This window comes from Eschscholzia californica, unplaced genomic scaffold, assembly GCF_041429995.1.
Source record: "Eschscholzia californica isolate CP2 unplaced genomic scaffold, dmEscCali1.0.p SCAF_1, whole genome shotgun sequence".
Taxonomy (NCBI): Eukaryota; Viridiplantae; Streptophyta; class Magnoliopsida; order Ranunculales; family Papaveraceae; genus Eschscholzia; species Eschscholzia californica.
Genome location: NW_028238198.1, coordinates 7,213,079 through 7,231,262, shown reverse-complemented (window position 1 = coordinate 7,231,262; position 18,184 = coordinate 7,213,079). Strand labels below are relative to the sequence as shown.

Here is an 18,184-nt window from a genome sequence, read left to right as displayed (position 1 = left end):
AAAAAAAATGTATTCTGTATTCCCCATAAAAATTTATTCTCCGGAGAATTTTCAAAAAAATCTGGATTCCCTCGATAATTTATTCCCCGGAGAATTTTCTTTATTCCCCAAAGCTGCGACCTTCTAAAAATCCTTTTTTTTTATGATTTTATCCATTGGTCCACTATTTGAAGAGATTTTTAAGTGGGTAAATCTTTGAAAATTGTTTATCATCGATTTTAGGTTGATTTCAAGTGATTTTAGAGTGTTTTGTAAGTATAAATCAGTCCTATCAAGTCCGAAAAATCCGAGTGGTCTCAAACTCGAAACAGTGCCTGCTTAGACTAGTTCGAGTCCGAAAAAAAGACGTGGGTCAAACGGATTTGACTAGAGTCAATCACTTTTATGGGACGCGAATAACAATTTGAAGGGGCGCCTTTAGTCGCTCCTTTTTTTCTTTTACAACTGTGGGACTCTATCACCAGCACTGTGACCCACGCAACATGTAAGTATGTAACCATTTTTCTTTTGGTTTTATATTTTCTTTCCTTGTTTTTAGTGATGATATTCCTATCATACATTGGAACAAGTTATAAATAGGGTCCCCTAGTTCATTCTATTCCACTTCATAACATAACAGAGAGGTTTCATACCAACAAAGGGATTATTAGGGTGTTAATCGTTTCTCAAGGTTTTCTTTCTTAAACATGTCTTTGCTTGCAGATCTGATCAACTTGAATCTCTCCGATTCCACGGAGAAGATCATCGCTGAGTACATATGGTTAGTTTTTATTATTATTTCTTCCTGTTTTATTTGTATACTAGCTTCATCTTCTCATGAATCAAGTTTTGATCTTTTCTCATTCCTGTAATTTGTTTTCAATTTTTCATATAAGAACTTCTAATGGGTATATGGGTATTGCCTTGATTTTGTTACAATTTTACTATTTAATAAAATCTCTGTATCTTAAGGGTTTTATACTTCAATGGGTATTCATTGTTTCGATTTTTCTTGGATTGGAGCTCTGATTTTTTATTATACTTCAATGGGTATTCCTTGTTTTTTTTTTTTTTTTTGCAAAGTTTCGAATTTGTGATTCTGATATCAATTTTGTAACAGGGTTGGTGGATCTGGTATGGACATTCGTAGCAAAGCAAGGGTAATCTCTCTCTCTCTCTCTCTACCATTTGTGTTCTGTAATTTGTTCTAGTATTTTTATGTTTGATTTATTTTGTTTTTGTATTTTTTGATTAGACTTTACCAGGGAAGGTAACTAATCCTTCTGAGCTACCCAAGTGGAACTACGATGGTTCCAGCACTGGTCAAGCTCCAGGACAGGATAGTGAAGTGATCTTATAGTAAGATTTTCATTTTCTATTCAATCCTTTTTTTTCTTTCTTCCCATTTATCTTCCTTAATTATTAAGATTCCTTCTAATCTTTATCATTATTTATTTGGAAAACAGTCCTCAAGCTATTTTCAAGGATCCATTCAGAAGAGGAAACAACATTCTTGTAATCATTCTAAATTATTTTATCAAAATTTAATTTTTCTCTTATTATTTCATTTCCTAACTTGTTTTCTTCATTTGTTTAGGTTATTTGTGATGCTTACACACCCGCGGGAGAGCCGATCCCCACAAACAAGAGATGTGCAGCTGCAAAAATCTTCAGCAACCCTGAAGTTGCCAAGGAAGAACCATGGTAATACTTCAATTTGATTTATTACTAGTATAGATTGCTTTCGGCATTTATGTTCTAGTATAAACTTACATTTACTTTTTCGGTAAGAAATTTATGATGATATCTGATCATGGGTAATTGTATAACCAGGTATGGAATTGAACAAGAATACACTCTCTTGCAAAGGGATGTTAAGTGGCCTATTGGCTGGCCTTTGGGAGGATTTCCTGGACCACAAGTAAGAAAAACTTCCAATTAAGTTTCGGGTTTTCTATATCTGCAATATATTCTGTTTTCAAGGTTGATTTGGTTTATTGGATAAATGAATCAAATATGCACAATTTAGGCAACTTGTTTTTAGATGGACTAAGTTGTCTTGATTGGTAGATGCTTTGAAATACCAACACATAGTACTGTATCGGGCAAATTGGAAAACGGTTTTATTTACTTTTAGCGTTAGTGCGTTACAGCTCAGATTGATCACATATTTCTGAATATGCTTGGTTTTTTCTTTTTTAAGATTGAAAATTTTATGATCTTTGTCCATTTTTGGCGTGGATTTCTTAGATTTAATTGATCCAATAATTCACTTGTTACCATGGAATTCAATTTCCTGGCCCTAAGACAGTTTTATTCATATATAAATTATATATAGTATATTGTTCTTTTTTTTTCATCTTCCACTCTCTTATCATTCATTTATTATTCTTACCGATTTTGATGGGGGTATCAAGCATAAACTAGTCAAATCTATTTGTTACTGATAAATCAGGGACCTTACTATTGTGGTGCCGGTGCCGACAAGGCGTTTGGGCGTGACATAGTTGACGCTCACTACAAAGCCTGCCTGTATGCAGGAATTAACATTAGTGGAATCAATGGAGAAGTCATGCCAGGACAGGTGAGAACCATTTTCATTATTTTCACCTATTATTCTTGTAATCAGAATCGACCTATTTTAGACTTTGGAAAATTGAATCGTGATTTTTGTACAGTGGGAATTTCAAGTCGGCCCAGCTGTAGGTATTTCGGCTGGTGATGAAATATGGGCAGCTCGTTATATCCTTGAGGTAATTAATATTTGCACATTTAAGATATTGACTCTTGTATTAAATTCAATTCTTGGTTTTGATCTTAACATCGATTCTTCGTCTGAAAAGAGGATTACTGAGGTTGCTGGAGTTGTTCTTTCTTTTGACCCCAAGCCTATCGAGGTGAATATTTTACCTTTTTCTTGTTATCATTTTTCCTTTTTCTCATTCAAGTTGTTCTTGGGATTTACGTATGATTGTGAAATGCGAAAAATCCTTCAACTTTTATGGGTGATTTTTGTCATTAGGGAGACTGGAATGGCGCTGGTGCTCACTGTAACTACAGGTAATTTCTACGTCCTTCTTTGCCATACAACAAAAAGACTGAACAAATCTCTTCTAAATAGTCGAAAATCAGATAGAAAATTTCGTCTCAAAACTAGCCATTATATTAAGATCTATTATTGAATTGTATTTCAAATATTTGGGCATTTCTCGTATGTGCTGAACTCAATTGTCTTCTGTTATCTTTAGTACCAAGTCCATGAGAAACGACGGAGGTTACGAGATTATCAAGAAGGCAATTGAAAAGCTTGGTCTTAGACACAATGAACACATTGCTGCTTACGGAGAAGGAAATGAACGACGTCTCACCGGACGCCACGAAACTGCTGACATTAACACCTTCAAATGGGTAAAAACTTCTTTTTCCCCTTTTTCGCATGTTTGTGCTCCCAAGAATTTCAGTCAAACTTTGTTAGGGTTTAAACTTTGAATCCGTTTCATGAGGATGGTTTACTTAAGCATCCTGGCTCTGTAAATGCGTATAAGAAAATTTCCTTCCTTCTTACAATCCGTATTATCCTTTATTGCCTCCGTAGTACACTGCATTATGTACTCCTATAGTAAATTCATTTTTTACGTGTGTTTTTTTTTTTAACAGGGAGTGGCAAATCGCGGTGCATCGGTTAGAGTTGGCCGTGATACTGAGAAAGCGGGTAAGGGTTATTTTGAAGACAGAAGGCCTGCTTCGAACATGGATCCTTATGTTGTTACTTCCATGATTGCTGAGACCACCATTCTGTGGAAACCAACATAAAAAAGAGTCGCCGTCTTCCCTACATTTTAACTGTTTTCGTCGATCTCCTCTTCTCGTTTTTTTTAGGTGATTGTCCTCGCGAAAATGAAAGTTTTCTTATACGCGAACAACTTTATTATATCTTTGTCATTAAGGTTATGAATCAGTTTAGTTGGTGTTTTACCCCCTCTCAGTCTCACATGTATTGGCAGATAAGTAAGGAGCAGATAGTTATTTGCCCTTGTTTGAATTTGCCATAAATAAAAGTTATATAATTATTAATAAAATATGAGGGACTAATTGTTATTTATTTTTATTTCTTTTTGAGATTGGACTTTGAGAGTGATTACATTTGAATGACATTGATACATCATGAATTTGGATAAGCACTAACCGCCAATGAAGACACCTAGGACCCTAGAAGTCATATAATGACCCTTATGGCCATCATAAGAGGCTTGAAAGCCCATCTACTTCTACTTTTACTATATTTAGTTATTGTCCAATTACATGGGATAATCTTGATGGCTAACTGCTTTTAACGAGACTCAATTTCACCGTCTCATGAACTTAAGAGAGAGTGTCCAACCACTCCTTCCAACTTGTGGAGTATTTGCTTCTTTGATGAGCCTATGAATATTAATATTTCACCTTTTTTTTTATGGAGACAAGATAAAAGTTCAAGTTGGAAAAATAAACTCCATTATAAATTAAAATAAGGTGTGAACATAGTACTTCAGATATGTGTTAATCATGTGATTTAGTGACATTTTTAAATTCACGAGTGTGTATATGTTGTCACGAAAATAAAGTTCAGCACAACTTTATACGGAAATGAAGGACATCATCGAGTGATGGAAGTACAAGTCAAGAAAAGGTCTTATTAAAAAGGGTTCCACCATTACCATTAACATTATTTTAAGCGACGTCTTCATCCCAACAACCCATCAATTCATGATTTGTAAGTCTAGTTTATTATCTTGTACGACAAACACTTTTTCTTTCTTTATATTTCGAGATAAATAAATTGAGATTACGTGTTTAAATTCTACATGTGACTCCGTACTCTCAATTTAAAAACCAATTATGATTTCTGCAAATTAAGACAACCACTACCTCCTCATATGTACAAAAGAAAGATAAGAACTGATTCCGTTTTTAATTGGACTTTTTCTCCCACTGTTTTTAAGAATGAAACTAATGTCCAATTGGAACTAATGTCTACTTGTAGATCTATTCGTGCCCAATTGGAGTTAGAAGTAGCAACACATCTTTGTTGGATAAGATGTTTCATTATCCATTACCATTACTAAACACGAAAATTCTCTTGAGTTTGTTTTATTGATATCAATATTAGGACATAAGCACGCAAAGAGTAGAGCATAGTCTCTCTAGTTAAGAGATGTGCCCACTTAATCAAAGTGAATGTAAATGAAAGACGGTATTTATTGGTCAAAATTTTGTGGATCGAACGACATATGATATTCTCATCTTGATTGGAAGTAAATTTGAGTAACAAACCCCATAATGGGTAGTTTAGTTGGTGCGCCAACTACTCCAAATGAATGCAGTTGACACTTGAATGGAATATATTGTGGCCTCCAATTAGATGTACATATGGGATATTGGAGGTTTGCTTGGAGCGGAGACAAAACCTGTTGCGACTTAGTGTCACGACTTTACTTTCTCGAAAGGTGTCGTGCGCCATTTGTGCGCAGTATAGGTACAAGTCAGCCTTACAAACTAATACCAAAACTCAAAGGTAGGTACAAATGAAAGCGACAAGATTGTATTGATTGCAAATGAAAGCTTACAAATTACAACAAGCATATGACTAAAGAAGCTTCCTAAAGGCTAGTGAAGTTTATGGCTCTTTTGGTTTCCCACTATTTGGAAGGTAGGGGTCTTCCACTCAAAGCTTACCATCCACTCCCCTACAATATGCAAAATAACTGTTTCACCTAATCTTACAAAGAAATATCAATGCTTTTAACCAAACATACTTGTTGGAAAATAAAGACGTCTAGGTTCCCAGGTCAGAGAGAAGTTATCTAGGAAGCTACCTATATACAAGGCACCTTACTATGCATGGCCAAGGCATATGCCGGCTGTAGCGCCCCAAATCCCAAATCTCAAGCCGCCTTGAAATCGAAGATTTTAGACCTTCAAACTGGATCCACGAGCGACGCCTACCATGAGTGCACAATCAATACCTGAAAAATGAAATAGCTGGGTTAAAACCCAACTGCAGTAGATTTCCTCAAACCTAAGTCTCGGGTAGGCAAGCTCAATCCCCAATTTAGGGGTGGGAATTCTACCCGAAAGCCCGATACCCGTCACGTTTACCCGCGCCCGACAATGTCCATGGACGCCCGCGCCCGAAGATGGGTACTACCCGCCCAGCCCGATGATTTTTCGTGGGCGGGCTCGGGTGAAAAGCTCTGCCCGCCACCCCGCCCATACCCGAGCCCGATATGCTCACCCGACGGGTGCCTATATATGCCAATCACTTTGAGTGTCGATTATACTTCACTATAAAGCCCAAAGAAGATTTAAGGTTTCTCCCAAGATATATAAACAACACATTGAAGCAACCCTAATAATTTACCACATTGGGATCATCTTCCACCTCTATGTAGTGGTCAAATTTTAAGATTATTTTGATGTGAAGGAAGAACAAGGAAGAACTAATGAAACATACAAAGACAAGAAAAAAAGTGGAAGACAACCAAGTCTCATGTTTGCATATATAGATCTATATCAGTTGTTGATTTCTTATGTTACGGAATCTGAGTATTTCTTTCATTCTTGATTTATAAGTTTTGTAAAGATTTGGTATCAATTTGTTTAGAGAAGCTTATTTGAACAATATCAAATTACTAGAGTTTCCTGATTTGGTAAAAAAAATATCAGATAAAGAAGCCCGATGCCCGATTTGCCCGAAGCCCGACTTGCCCGATGCTTTAGTGGGCATGGGCGGGCTTTGATCATAGGAGATTTCAGAAAAGCCCGCCCGAATCCGCCCGAGAACCCGAGTGGGCAGAGGAGAAACTTACCCGACCCGCCCGAGTCCGACTCAGAATTACCCGCGGGTGCCCATACCCGCCCGATTCCCACCCCTATCCCCAATCAAGGAAGTATTTCATTCGTATTCATTATTAGCGTTATCTGAAATTTAACGTGACAACTAACATAATACAACGAGATTTACCACACGCATGTAGAAATTAGTAATTTATGTTCTTGATTATTAGGCTTTCAACGTCCTCGTTTTCTAATCCAATACTAACTCTCGTGATAATAATCTTTATCTTTTCAATAGGTATAAAAAGATCATAATATTCACTAAGATAGACCTTTATAGAACCCTAACTTGACGATTAAGTCGACAAAACATTATTCCAAAAGACACAATCATCCAACTCTCGTCGAATGATATGACAAGTTGGTATCCACGTTGTATGAGAGTGTGGTCCACAAGGTCATCCATTGTGTTAGCGCCGACCCCATACGCTCCATACCTCGATCACATCCGGTAGAGAGGGTCGAACCAACCAAATAAACTCATACAACCGTCCATCAACTCCATCATCACACACATAATAGCATCATACCACATACATAAGTTGAATGAGAGTGTGGTCCACAAGGTCATCCATTGTGTTAGCGCCGACCCCATACGCTCCATACCTACATCACCTCCGGTAGAGAGGGTCGAACCAACCACATAAACTCATACAACCTTCCATCACATCACACACATAATAGCATCATACAACAAACATAAGTCGAATGAGAGTGTGGTCCACAAGGTCATCCATTGCGTTAGCGCCGACCCCATACGCTCCATACCTACATCGCCTTCGGTAGAGAGGGTCGAACCAACCACATAAACTCATACAACCCTCCATCACTTCACACACATAATAACATCATACAACAAACATAAGTCGAATGAGAGTGTGGTCCATAAGGTCATCCATTGTGTTAGCGCCGACCCCATACGCTCCATACCTACATCACCTTCGGTAGAGAGGGTCGAACCAACCACATAAACTCATTCAACCTTCCATCACATCCATCGCATCACACACATAATAACATCATACAATCATAATAGCATCACACCACAAACATTGGCTTTAATAAAGAATTACAAACAAGTTCACCAAACCATTCAAGCCAACAACAAATGACAAGTCAAAATGGATGATGCTCATGATAGATCCTCACGTGGATCACAACCTCAAACAAATAAATAACAATAATAGTTAACAAATGTAGAATCACCAATATAAGGTATCATATACCTAGGAAATACATTGCTTAAAGAATATAAACCATGTGAATTATCTCAATCAATTCGCTCATTGGAGATTGTATCGACACCTAGTACAAAAACTATTGTAACTCCCCATTCGAAACTTCAATTAACTCACCGTTTGAACCAATGGAAAGTAGACCAACAGACCTTTCCAACCATATAAGATACACACCGAGATTCAATACCAATCAATACCAGATCTAATTTTAATCTAGACCAAAATATAGTAGGGACTGCTGTGACACCTCGTACGAAAACTATTATAACTCCTCGCTCGGGACTCCAATTAACTAACCGTTTGAACTACTAGAAAGTAGAAAAACAGACCTTTCCAACCATATAAGATACACACCGAGATTCATTACCAATAAATGCCAGATCTAATTTTAATCTAGACCGAAATACAATAGAGACTGCAGTGATACCTCGTACGAAAACTATTATAACTCCTTGCTCGGAACTCCAATTAACTCACCGTTTGAATCACTAGAAAGTAGACAAACAGACCTTTCCAACCATATAAGATGGACACCTAGATTCGTTACCAATCAATCCAGATCTAATTTTGAAGTTAGATCAAAACATTGTCCTATATAGATACTTTTTGGAATTCAAGATAGAACTAATATCTAAATCATTCAATCATTCTTTATAGAACTTATGTGATTAAAAATACTAAACCTATCATGGAATAAATTGAAAAAGCCTACAAAAGAATTAGGAGATAAGAAATCTACCTCTTTTGCCTTAGATGACATCAAGACCACCATCATGCCTCTTTCTCTCTCTAGAGAACTCCATCTCTACCTCTTTTCTTCTTTATCCATTCTTCATTTACTAAGAGTGGCTTGTTGAAGATTAAGAAGATATACTAACCATTACATAAACAATACATAGATTTCTTCAACTTATTCATCAAAATCTTCTCCAAAGAATACCATTTCTCTTTCTCTCTCTAAGTTTTGTTCTAGATCCACAAAAAGAGCTCTAGACCCCTTTTTATATAATTAACTCAAGCAGCCCTAGTTTTCCTTCTAACCCACTTCTATTTTATGATACTCAAGCCCACACTAACTTACTCTTCATATTAGGCCCAACCCCAAATTGACCTTAGAGTTTTGTTATTTCCACCTAATTTGATATATATAGAAAATAGGGGTGTTACACCGGCTTAGCGCAAGGCATATGCTAAACATATTACAATGCATAAGAAAAACAAAAAGACACGGGTAACCGGCAATACAAACAAGACTTGACAACATAGCCGTGATACAGGACATAGACGTTTACATAGTTTTGAGTTTTGTACTTGTATAATGTAACCTAAGGGTGAAAATTGGGATGAATCTGGTGATTACCGGATTACTCCGTCATAGAGTTATGTTAGGCGGCTCTATAATTTTATATCCATTACAGTGATTGTGAGGGGACTTGGTTCAATAAATTTTAAAATCTTTTTGTCCAAAATTTGTCTAAGCCCGTCATGTTTTTTCAGATTTATCGAATATCAGGCGGTTGGATTACAGTTTACACTATCCAAAAGGAGAGCACCTTTACGCGCTACTCAAGAGAACGAACCCTTCAGACATTGTGGACATGAACACATCAATGCCAAAACCCCGTATTGTCACTTGAGTCCACCAAATTTTTTAAAAATTTGACAATTATAAAGAAGGTCAATCAAACATCAGTATCTCTTTACAACGTGAGATTTAACCATTTTTATTCCCTCTTTGTTTTTAAATGAACAAACATTATTAAGCGGGTGATATCAGAGGATATTATCGGGTTGGGCGAAATGCAAAATAGCACTTAGAAATCCGAGCCCGATCTGTTTATTTTATGTGGGGCGGTTGGGTCAGACCGACCCGCCTTGGGATTTTGGTGTCAATCCACTCTAAAGGGCTGGGTTGTTCGGGTTTGGGATGTACCTCAATTCAAAGGGGAATGAGAAAAAGTTCAAAAGAGGAAGAGTGTGTAATTTCCCGCTCAAAGTCAAAGAGAAGTGAGAAAAGGAGAGTAAAATAGCAGAGACGATCGAGCTTCAAGAGCAACAATGGCAGATCAAGAAGACGAGAAGTTGCTTATGACAAAGATCGCTAAGATTCTCGACGAATGTCGAGTATCATACGCTATTCATAATCGAAAGCTGAAAGAGCTAACTGTCCTTCGTTCATCTTCTCCTACCATATTCTTTTCCGCTTTCTCCAAAACCCTAACTCCTCTTTTCGATTTTCAAAGACGAATTGCTTCCGCTGAGAGAATTATCCGTTTCATCTCCATTTTCGCTGCTAGAAGAGACGAAAAGTATGCTACTGAATGTGATGCCTTTTTGGAGAAGTTCTTACAATTTCTTCTTATTTCTGCTGTTGCTGCTAATAAGACTGCTAGGTTTAGATCTTGCCAGATAATCTCTGAGGTAATAACACTTCCGATTGCTCGCTTTTTGTAGTAGATTTTGTTATTGGTCTTTCACCCTCTTTTTTTGGATCGATTAGGGTTTCAAAATTTATGGTTATTTTATTTCGTTATTGATTTTCTCTGCTTATGACTGGTAACTCATTTTCAAATGTATATGGGTAAAATGCAAAAAAGTTGCTTGGTAGTTTTTGATTCGCTTCTTCAGCAATTAGGGTTTTTGATTGCCTCTTCAAATAGGCAGGTTTCAATCATTATAATTGCCGAACTAGTTTTCAGATGCTTCTTCTTGGCAGTACTGCCAAATTGGTTACTACCTGTCACTTATTTCTGAAACAATTAGGTATTATAATGTCTATGGTAACGAACCGGTTCTCACTGGGTATGTGCAAGTGTTGAAGAACACTAAATTAGCTCTTGTTTCTTGCCTTTACCTTGGAAAAATAAAGTGTACGATTACTTTTTTAAGAACCATGGATTCGCATTACTGTGTTTAAACTGAATGAATTCAATTTCCGATTTTTATTTTATTTCTTGTAGATCATAATGCGGTTGCCGGACGATGCAGAAGTAAGCAATGAAATCTGGGATGCTGTAATAGAATGCATGGAAATAAGGGTGGAGGATAAAGTACCAGCAATCCGTACTTTTGCTGTTCGAGCCCTTGCACGGTTTGCAAATGATGCTGAGAACAGTGACATCATTGATCTATTCCTCCATGCTTTGCCTCTTGAACAGAATGCTGTAAGTTTTCCTGAATATATCTCTTGATATCGTCCTAGTGTCTTATTGAATGAACAATCTCAGATTCTTACTAATAAAATTCCCTAAGAGCAGGAATTGTAGAGAAAGTTTGTGTTTTTAGTTCCGTCGGAAACTTTTGCAGGTCATTCTTTAGTTGTCAATTTATTGTAGATCTACCTATTGAAAGGACTCAGAGAGCCATATTTACTGTCTAAAACTTAAAAAGACTGCGTTTCTCACTTCCTCTTATAGTTTTATTAACATTATATTGTGATTTATTTCTGTCCTTACTATATAAAAAATATGCGAGGGAAACCTTGTAAATTGTGTAACTTTTTCTCAAATTATCATACTCGGATCCTCTCTATGTTGCTAAATCTTCCCTTTTATGTGTCAAGACTAACACCAACATATGAACAGGAGGTTCGTAAAACCATTATTCTATCTTTCCCTGCTACAAATGCAACATCAGCAGTAATCATTGATCGCACGCTTGATGTGAGTGAGTCAGTTCGTAAGGCAGCATACTGTGTTTTGGCTAATAAGTTTCCACTACAAAGCCTAAGGTAATTTTATCTTGTTACTATGAAATGCTTCATTTTATCCTAGAATTTTCTTCCATATGCCATCGTTTATGAGCTATGAGTATGAGTAACAAGTTTAATTTTATTCTATCTTCTCTGGCTCATTTGGACTTCTACTTTTCCACCTTAACTTAAAAGAGGATACTGGAAGTTGAAAAGAAAATGAGAACTGTGACATGACTCACTTGCTTATTTGAATTAGTGAAAGAAATATTTAAGCCCTTTAGGGTATTAGCTATTATGCACCATACCTTGGGAAATTAGAGTTCTGACTTTTCTTGCTCTTATTCGTAGCATCAAACAGAGAACCATTATTCTTCAGAGGGGTTTAGCAGATAGATGTTTGTCAGTGAAGAATGAGTGTTTGAAGTTGATGAAAGATGAGTGGCTTGTTAATTGCTGCAATGGAAATCCTTTGGTGCTTCTCAAGTTTCTTGACGTAGAAACTTATGAATCAGTAGGAGAGGCCGTAATGGGGACTCTTTTAAAAGCTGGAATGGTGAATGTGCAGGGTCAGAGCATGCAGCAGTTTTTAGGAACTAGCGATGATGCCAATGAAGGTTATATGACCATACCTATTTTGTTGCTTGAATATATTATCACGTTGTCTTTTAAAATTCTAAACATGTTGGCTGGGTTCTAGAGGGTTGTTGTTCTTTACATCTCTTAAAAAACTTCCCTTCAGCATCTCAAATGCATAAATCTACTTCAACTTATTTTTGCATGCTTTCGTATTGATTCTGTTGGATAACAATTTATGATTGAATGTTTTGAGATTTTACTCTCTATGCGTAGTTCACAAAATCTGTAAATAATTTGCTGCGGATAGTGATTATAAGAGGGCATGGCCTATGTGCTGTTGGTAATCGGTGTCGTGGTGGTAAGACTAATGTCAAGTAAATCATTACTGTTTCAACCTGCCACTACTTGTTATCATTGCTAACTTTACTTGGCCAGAGTCTTCACCATGGTAGTGTAGACTCTATTGTCCCTTTGGCTGTTTTATTTGATTCTTTTGTTTATAGTGTGAAATGCCCGCAGGAAGAGGCCATTTAGTTTTTAACGTGTGTGGTGATCTGCAAATTCGTCAGAGACACATGCCAAAATAGACAGTCACATTAGTTTATAAATGAAATAAAATTCTAAATATTGCTTCCTCAATGCCATAAAATTATATAACTTTCTTCTGTTTATATATTGATAGAAACTACTGATGTTTTAATCTTTAAATGAATATGCATAGGCCAAAGCCCATGCTTATAAAGATTTTACAATCTGGATTCACTATTTTAATATTCGTTATTATATGAATCCAGGCCAGTTCTGAGAAAGTCTAGCAACTGTAAATTAGTAAAATCACCCATTGTAAAATGCATTAGTTTTTCTTATTTCTTTCAGGATTTGTCTTAGCAGTTTTAATATATTCGTTGTTGTTGTCTTAACAATTTCCTTCACGACTTCTCTCTTAGGGAAATGTGCGAGTGTTAAACTAATGGAAGCCGAAGTTGCCCTTTTTTGGAAAACTGTGTGTAAGCACCTTCAGTCTGAAGCCCAAGTAAGCAACTGCATGATATTCCTTTTTATTTCTTGTTATGTGTGGAGCAGGCCTTCTGGTACATATGAATAATCTATGAAGTTGCTTTGATTGCCTTCCATATTCTTCATGCTGCATGGTTCTTTTTTAAGGCAATTCCTCTATATTTTCACTCTTTAGCTGCTATAGTTCCCACTCATTTAACCAATCATTCTTCTGTATTTTCACTCTTTACCTGATACTACGACCGTCAAACAGGCTAAAGGCTCAGAAGCTGCCGCAACAACAGGCACCGAAGCAACAGTATATGCAGCAGAAGCATCCGATAACAATGACCTGCTAGATAAAGTCCTTCCTGCAACAGTATCAGACTATATTGAATTGATTAAAGCGCATCTTGCAGCTGGTACGATTGCTGATTTTATAATCAACTGCAAGCTAACGGTTTTGATCTTTTGCTACAGCTAATCCAGTTTGATTGTTTCAGGACCAAATTATCGTTTCACATGTCGGCAGCTATTATTGCTTGGTGTGATGCTTGATTTCTCGGATGCTACAAACAGGAAGGTTGCAAGTGCTTTTGTGCAGGATATACTTCACAGACCTCTTGAGCATGAAGTGGATGAGGATGGAGACAAAGTTATTATAGGAGATGGCATCAATCATGGTGGAGACAGAGATTGGGCAACTGCAGTGTCAGAGTTGGCAAAAAGAGTCCATGCCTCTAGTGGAGAATTTGAAGAAGTGGTTCTAGGGGTCGTGGAGGAACTTGCTCGGCCTTGCAGGGAGAGAACTGCAGATTTCATGCATTGGATGCATTGCCTTGCCGTGACTGGTCTTCTTCTGGAAAATATAAAATCACTTCGTTGCTTACAAGGAAGGGGTATTGAGCCCAGTGAAATACTACATTCTTTACTGCTTCCCGGTGTAAGTATTTTGCTGCACTTTACTCAGATTATTCATTATCTTACCTGGTTGTCATTTCTGATTGGTAACATAATGTCAGTTACTTATTGAATTTGATTATGGGATGCAGGCAAAGCATGTGCACTTGGATGTGCAGAGAGTTGCATTGAGATGTCTTGGTCTCTATGGATTATTAGAGATGAAGCCAAGTGAAGAATTAGTAAAACAATTGAGGGTTTCTTTTGTTGATTCCCCCTCTACAGTTAGCATCATGGCATGTAAGGCGTTAATTGATCTTGGAATGTGGCACGACCCTCAGGAAGTAGACCGTGCCATTGGAAATGATGTTTTATCACGAGCAGAAGACAATAAAAAAAGTTTCCCTCCTGTCAACTTATCCGATGCAGATGGGCATGCGAATGTTCAGTTGCTTGACCTGTTATATGCTGTTCTTGACAAACATATTTGTGGTGAATCCAACCAAACCGATGATCTCGAATCAATTCAAGCTACTATAGGGGAAGGATTTGCAAAAATTCTTCTTCTTAGTGAGAATTATCCTAGCATTTCTGCTTCTCTGCATCATTTGCTCTTTGCCAAGCTTGTTAAATTATATTTCAGTAATGAAGCAGAAGACTTGCACAGGTGGGGTTCATCTCTTGTTTTTCATGGGCATGATTTTCCTTTTATTTTATATCCATAAGATCTTATGAGTTTCTTTTCCCCCCTTTATATGTGGTTGCCAGGTTAAAACAATGCTTATCTGTATTCTTTGAGCATTATCCAGCACTCTCACTTAATCACAAGGCAAGAAATAGATTTTGTATATAATTAATGAACTACTCCATTTGAAATAAGCTAACCTTGTTTCTTTCATTACTTGGATATTAATGTCTCTGCGTACACACAGAGATGCATTTCCAAGGCTTTTATTCCAGTCATGCGTTCCATGTGGCCAAGCATATATGGAAATGCTGGAGGTTCTTCAGTCGTGGTATCTAATCTACGAAAACGTGCAACCCAATCTTCTCGTTTCATGCTGCAGATGGTTCAAGTTCCCTTGTACTCAAAGGAAACTGAACAAGAGGAAGATAACATGAGCAAGAAATCGTCAGAAAGTCCTGATGGCTCAACATTCGACTTTGATACAGGGGAAGAAGGGCTTGCGATTCGGATTGGGGCAGAGGTACTGTTCTGAATCTGAAAATCCTTTTGATCCATTGGCCCATATCTTACTGTCGAAAATATTCTGCTCGTATCCTCTTATTTTGTTTTGTGAAACAAAACAGATGTCTCACTAGTTAGTATGTAGGCACAAATATCTCACTCGTTGTCTTAAGCTGTGACTATATTGGTATTTAGGCACATTCTAAAAGAAAGAAACGGGTACAGTGTCATACATTTGTGGAAGATTGTCTAACCCATATCTGTTTCGTTCCCCATTTAGGTGTTGAGCTTTCCAATCAAGATGACATCTCCAGAGAAATCATATGTAGCTGCTCTGTGTAAAATTGTTGTTTTGTTACATTTCCGTATGTCAGAGCAAGGGGCTATTAAGTGCATGAGAGGACTTTTGAACCGCATTACTGAATGTGTCTCGTCAGAGAAGGAGCTTGTAAAGGAGCTGAAGCGGATGTCTGTATATCTTAAAGTTCTGGACAAACAACCCGATGAAGAATTATCACAAGAACAAATTGATCATATTTTTGGTAAGGCTGGCCGTTCTGTTTTCTCAAATATAAGTTGGTTTTTTTTCCGAAACATCATAATCTGGGCTAAGCTAATCTAGATCTCTCTAATCTTTATTTATTTTTAGAAGACCAAATGACCTTAAAACAACTCCTTTCGTTTTAATTCCTGGAGTTTGGATCCATTTATACTCCATGCTGCTATTAGATTATCCTTATAAAAAAACAACTTTTTGTGATATTTTTAACACCCCAAAAGTTGGTTGAAGCTTCAAAGCCGGCGACCCATCCGTTTTTCGGTTAAGTTTCTTAAAAGTTTCTTCAGAATGAAAGTTCCCGAGTGACATGTTTTTCAAGCTGATCTATGTCGTTAGGAGAATAAGCCTCAGAAGAAACCACCCCTAGATTATCTTCATCCGTGAGACTGCCCACTGATTAGCATTTATTTATTTATTACTCTATTTATGCTCGTAGGTCAACTAGAATTGGAGACAAATTGCGATGTGGATATTTCGCCTGTGGAGGAGCCAACACCAGCGCCACGTTCAACAAAACCTTCCAGATCCAGAAGACGAGTGAGGCGAGACGAGGATTCTTCGGACGAAGATGAAACATCACCTATTTCTATTATACAAGCTACTCCCACCGTGGCAAGTGTTCGCTCTCAGAGGGCTAGCAAGACAGCAGCTTTGAGTAAGATGACTGCAAAAAAGACGGTTGTGATAACAGAAGAAACTGATGGTGAAGATGATGTATCAGACGTCACATCTGAAGAGGAATCGGATGAATCATTGGAGTAAGTTGGTTATTTGCACGAAGAATTGTCTGTTATTTTTACAATATATATACTTTGATAATGTTTTCTGTTGTTATTCATTATTGTAATGGGTTGAAATTGGCTTGAGAATGTATAGTAAACTACCTGCTCATTTGTGCAAAAGGGGGTGGATTACATCTCATGATCTACTACTATATCAGGTTTTTTTTAGACCAGGTCTTGTTTTTTGCATTCGCTCGAAGTACATTATTCTTGAACCCTTAATCTCTTAGAACTGCTGCCATGTTTACATCAATCTTGAAAATGATTTTTACTTGTGGGCGGTTTTCTTTTACTTAAAAAGTATCCATATGCAATAAAAAAAAGTGATTTATGAGTGTGAAATGGGTTTCCTTTCCAATGTTTGTTATGAAGGTGTTATTTTATTCCAAGTTCAGCAGATTCCAGGCAAAGGTTTGCATTTGTCTGATTCGCTTGAATGACTAATACAAACAGTCAATTTGGGATCTAATTAGGGATTTTCCCAATTCAAAAGGCAGCACTGAAAGATTGTTATGAAATAATCTATCAAGAAGTTACAAACCCAAAAACTTAGCTATGTTTTTGAAGTTTTCTATCAAAATGATTCATCTCACAATACCATGTCTCAAAGTAAAAAAGAATAAGAAGAAGAATCAGAAGGAAAATAGTATTAAAATCTATTACAAGATGAAAAGAACCCCAGATTGAATACTAAATATCTCATCAAGTTCTATACAAGAGATGAATCAATTCTGTTAGGTTCAATAAAAAAACTTAAAAACTAAAATAGAAATCCATAAATCACTAAAAAACAGAGTATTTGCAAAACTCTGTTTATATTCATCAAAACCTAATAAGAATCGCCAACAGAGATTGGATGATATTTACTTCTACCCAAAGGTGATCTTGAAAGTTGTCTAGTGATTTCTCCAAGAACTGGTCTGGTTTTAGTCTGAATTGGTGAATCAGGTGATGATGGGTCTTTAATAATCTTCTCATATTCTTGTTTAATCTTCTTTACTTGACTATGAATTGGAATACCCATTTGATCTTCTTCCTTTCTCTCTTCTCCAATTATGTTATCTCTTTGGTCCATCATCTCCATTAAAAGCTCAATTCTGTTTCTTCTCTCTCTCTTGTCTTGTTTTGTTTGTGAGGAGGAGTCTTGGTTTTATGTGTATATATATAAAATTTGGAGGTTTATATAAGAAAGTAGATAAGGCACGATTTGTTTGTGACTCATTCAATAATAAACGCATTGAGAAAAGGAAGGTGGCTCTGAAGTCCTTTTCTCTGGATTTATCTAGGACTAGGACGACTCCATTGAACTCCCTCTTACCACATTTGCCCCTTTTTAAGTTTCAAATTGCAATTTTACTTGTCTACCTATTCTATTGAATTTTTTGATGAAAGGCC

The 18,184-nt window shown here is 36.8% G+C and overlaps 2 protein-coding genes and 1 long non-coding RNA gene across 3 annotated transcripts; 2 read left to right on the top strand and 1 right to left on the bottom strand.

Moving 5' to 3' along the window:
- The first annotated feature begins 484 nt into the window (after positions 1 to 484).
- Positions 485 to 4,081, top strand: LOC147563694 (glutamine synthetase PR-1). Its single transcript, XM_086639829.1, has 12 exons — positions 485 to 760; positions 1,100 to 1,139; positions 1,235 to 1,338; positions 1,446 to 1,494; positions 1,577 to 1,683; positions 1,813 to 1,900; positions 2,435 to 2,563; positions 2,658 to 2,732; positions 2,823 to 2,876; positions 3,002 to 3,039; positions 3,228 to 3,387; positions 3,637 to 4,081. The coding sequence occupies exons 1-12, from the start codon at positions 687 to 689 to the stop codon at positions 3,790 to 3,792; spliced, it is 1,074 nt and encodes a 357-aa protein (XP_086495955.1). The 5' UTR covers positions 485 to 686; the 3' UTR covers positions 3,793 to 4,081.
- Positions 4,082 to 5,534: 1,453 nt separating this feature from the next.
- Positions 5,535 to 9,074, bottom strand: LOC147563693 (uncharacterized). The gene is made up of 2 exons (XR_015225048.1): positions 8,833 to 9,074; positions 5,535 to 5,984 (listed from the first exon to the last, which is right to left on the bottom strand). It is a non-coding gene; the product is annotated as an uncharacterized LOC147563693 (long non-coding RNA).
- An 891-nt stretch (positions 9,075 to 9,965) lies between these two features.
- On the top strand, positions 9,966 to 16,962 carry EMB2656 (ARM repeat superfamily protein). Its single transcript, XM_086639774.1, has 12 exons — positions 9,966 to 10,514; positions 11,054 to 11,257; positions 11,678 to 11,823; positions 12,136 to 12,401; positions 13,311 to 13,396; positions 13,634 to 13,781; positions 13,863 to 14,302; positions 14,412 to 14,926; positions 15,028 to 15,088; positions 15,192 to 15,467; positions 15,729 to 15,990; positions 16,444 to 16,962. The coding sequence occupies exons 1-12, from the start codon at positions 10,152 to 10,154 to the stop codon at positions 16,767 to 16,769; spliced, it is 3,093 nt and encodes a 1,030-aa protein (XP_086495900.1). The 5' UTR covers positions 9,966 to 10,151; the 3' UTR covers positions 16,770 to 16,962.
- The last annotated feature ends 1,222 nt before the right edge of the window (positions 16,963 to 18,184 follow it).

Coding starts and splice junctions, on each gene's coding strand:
- LOC147563694 (XM_086639829.1), top strand. CDS start 687: ATGTCTTTGCTTGCAGATCTGATCAACTTGAATCTCTCCGATTCCACG. Junction 2,564..2,657: donor GAGAAGTCATGCCAGGACAG/GTGAGAACCATT, acceptor ATTTTTGTACAG/TGGGAATTTCAAGTCGGCCC. Junction 3,388..3,636: donor ACATTAACACCTTCAAATGG/GTAAAAACTTCT, acceptor TTTTTTTAACAG/GGAGTGGCAAATCGCGGTGC.
- EMB2656 (XM_086639774.1), top strand. CDS start 10,152: ATGGCAGATCAAGAAGACGAGAAGTTGCTTATGACAAAGATCGCTAAG. Junction 13,397..13,633: donor ACCTTCAGTCTGAAGCCCAA/GTAAGCAACTGC, acceptor ACCGTCAAACAG/GCTAAAGGCTCAGAAGCTGC. Junction 15,468..15,728: donor CGATTCGGATTGGGGCAGAG/GTACTGTTCTGA, acceptor TTCCCCATTTAG/GTGTTGAGCTTTCCAATCAA.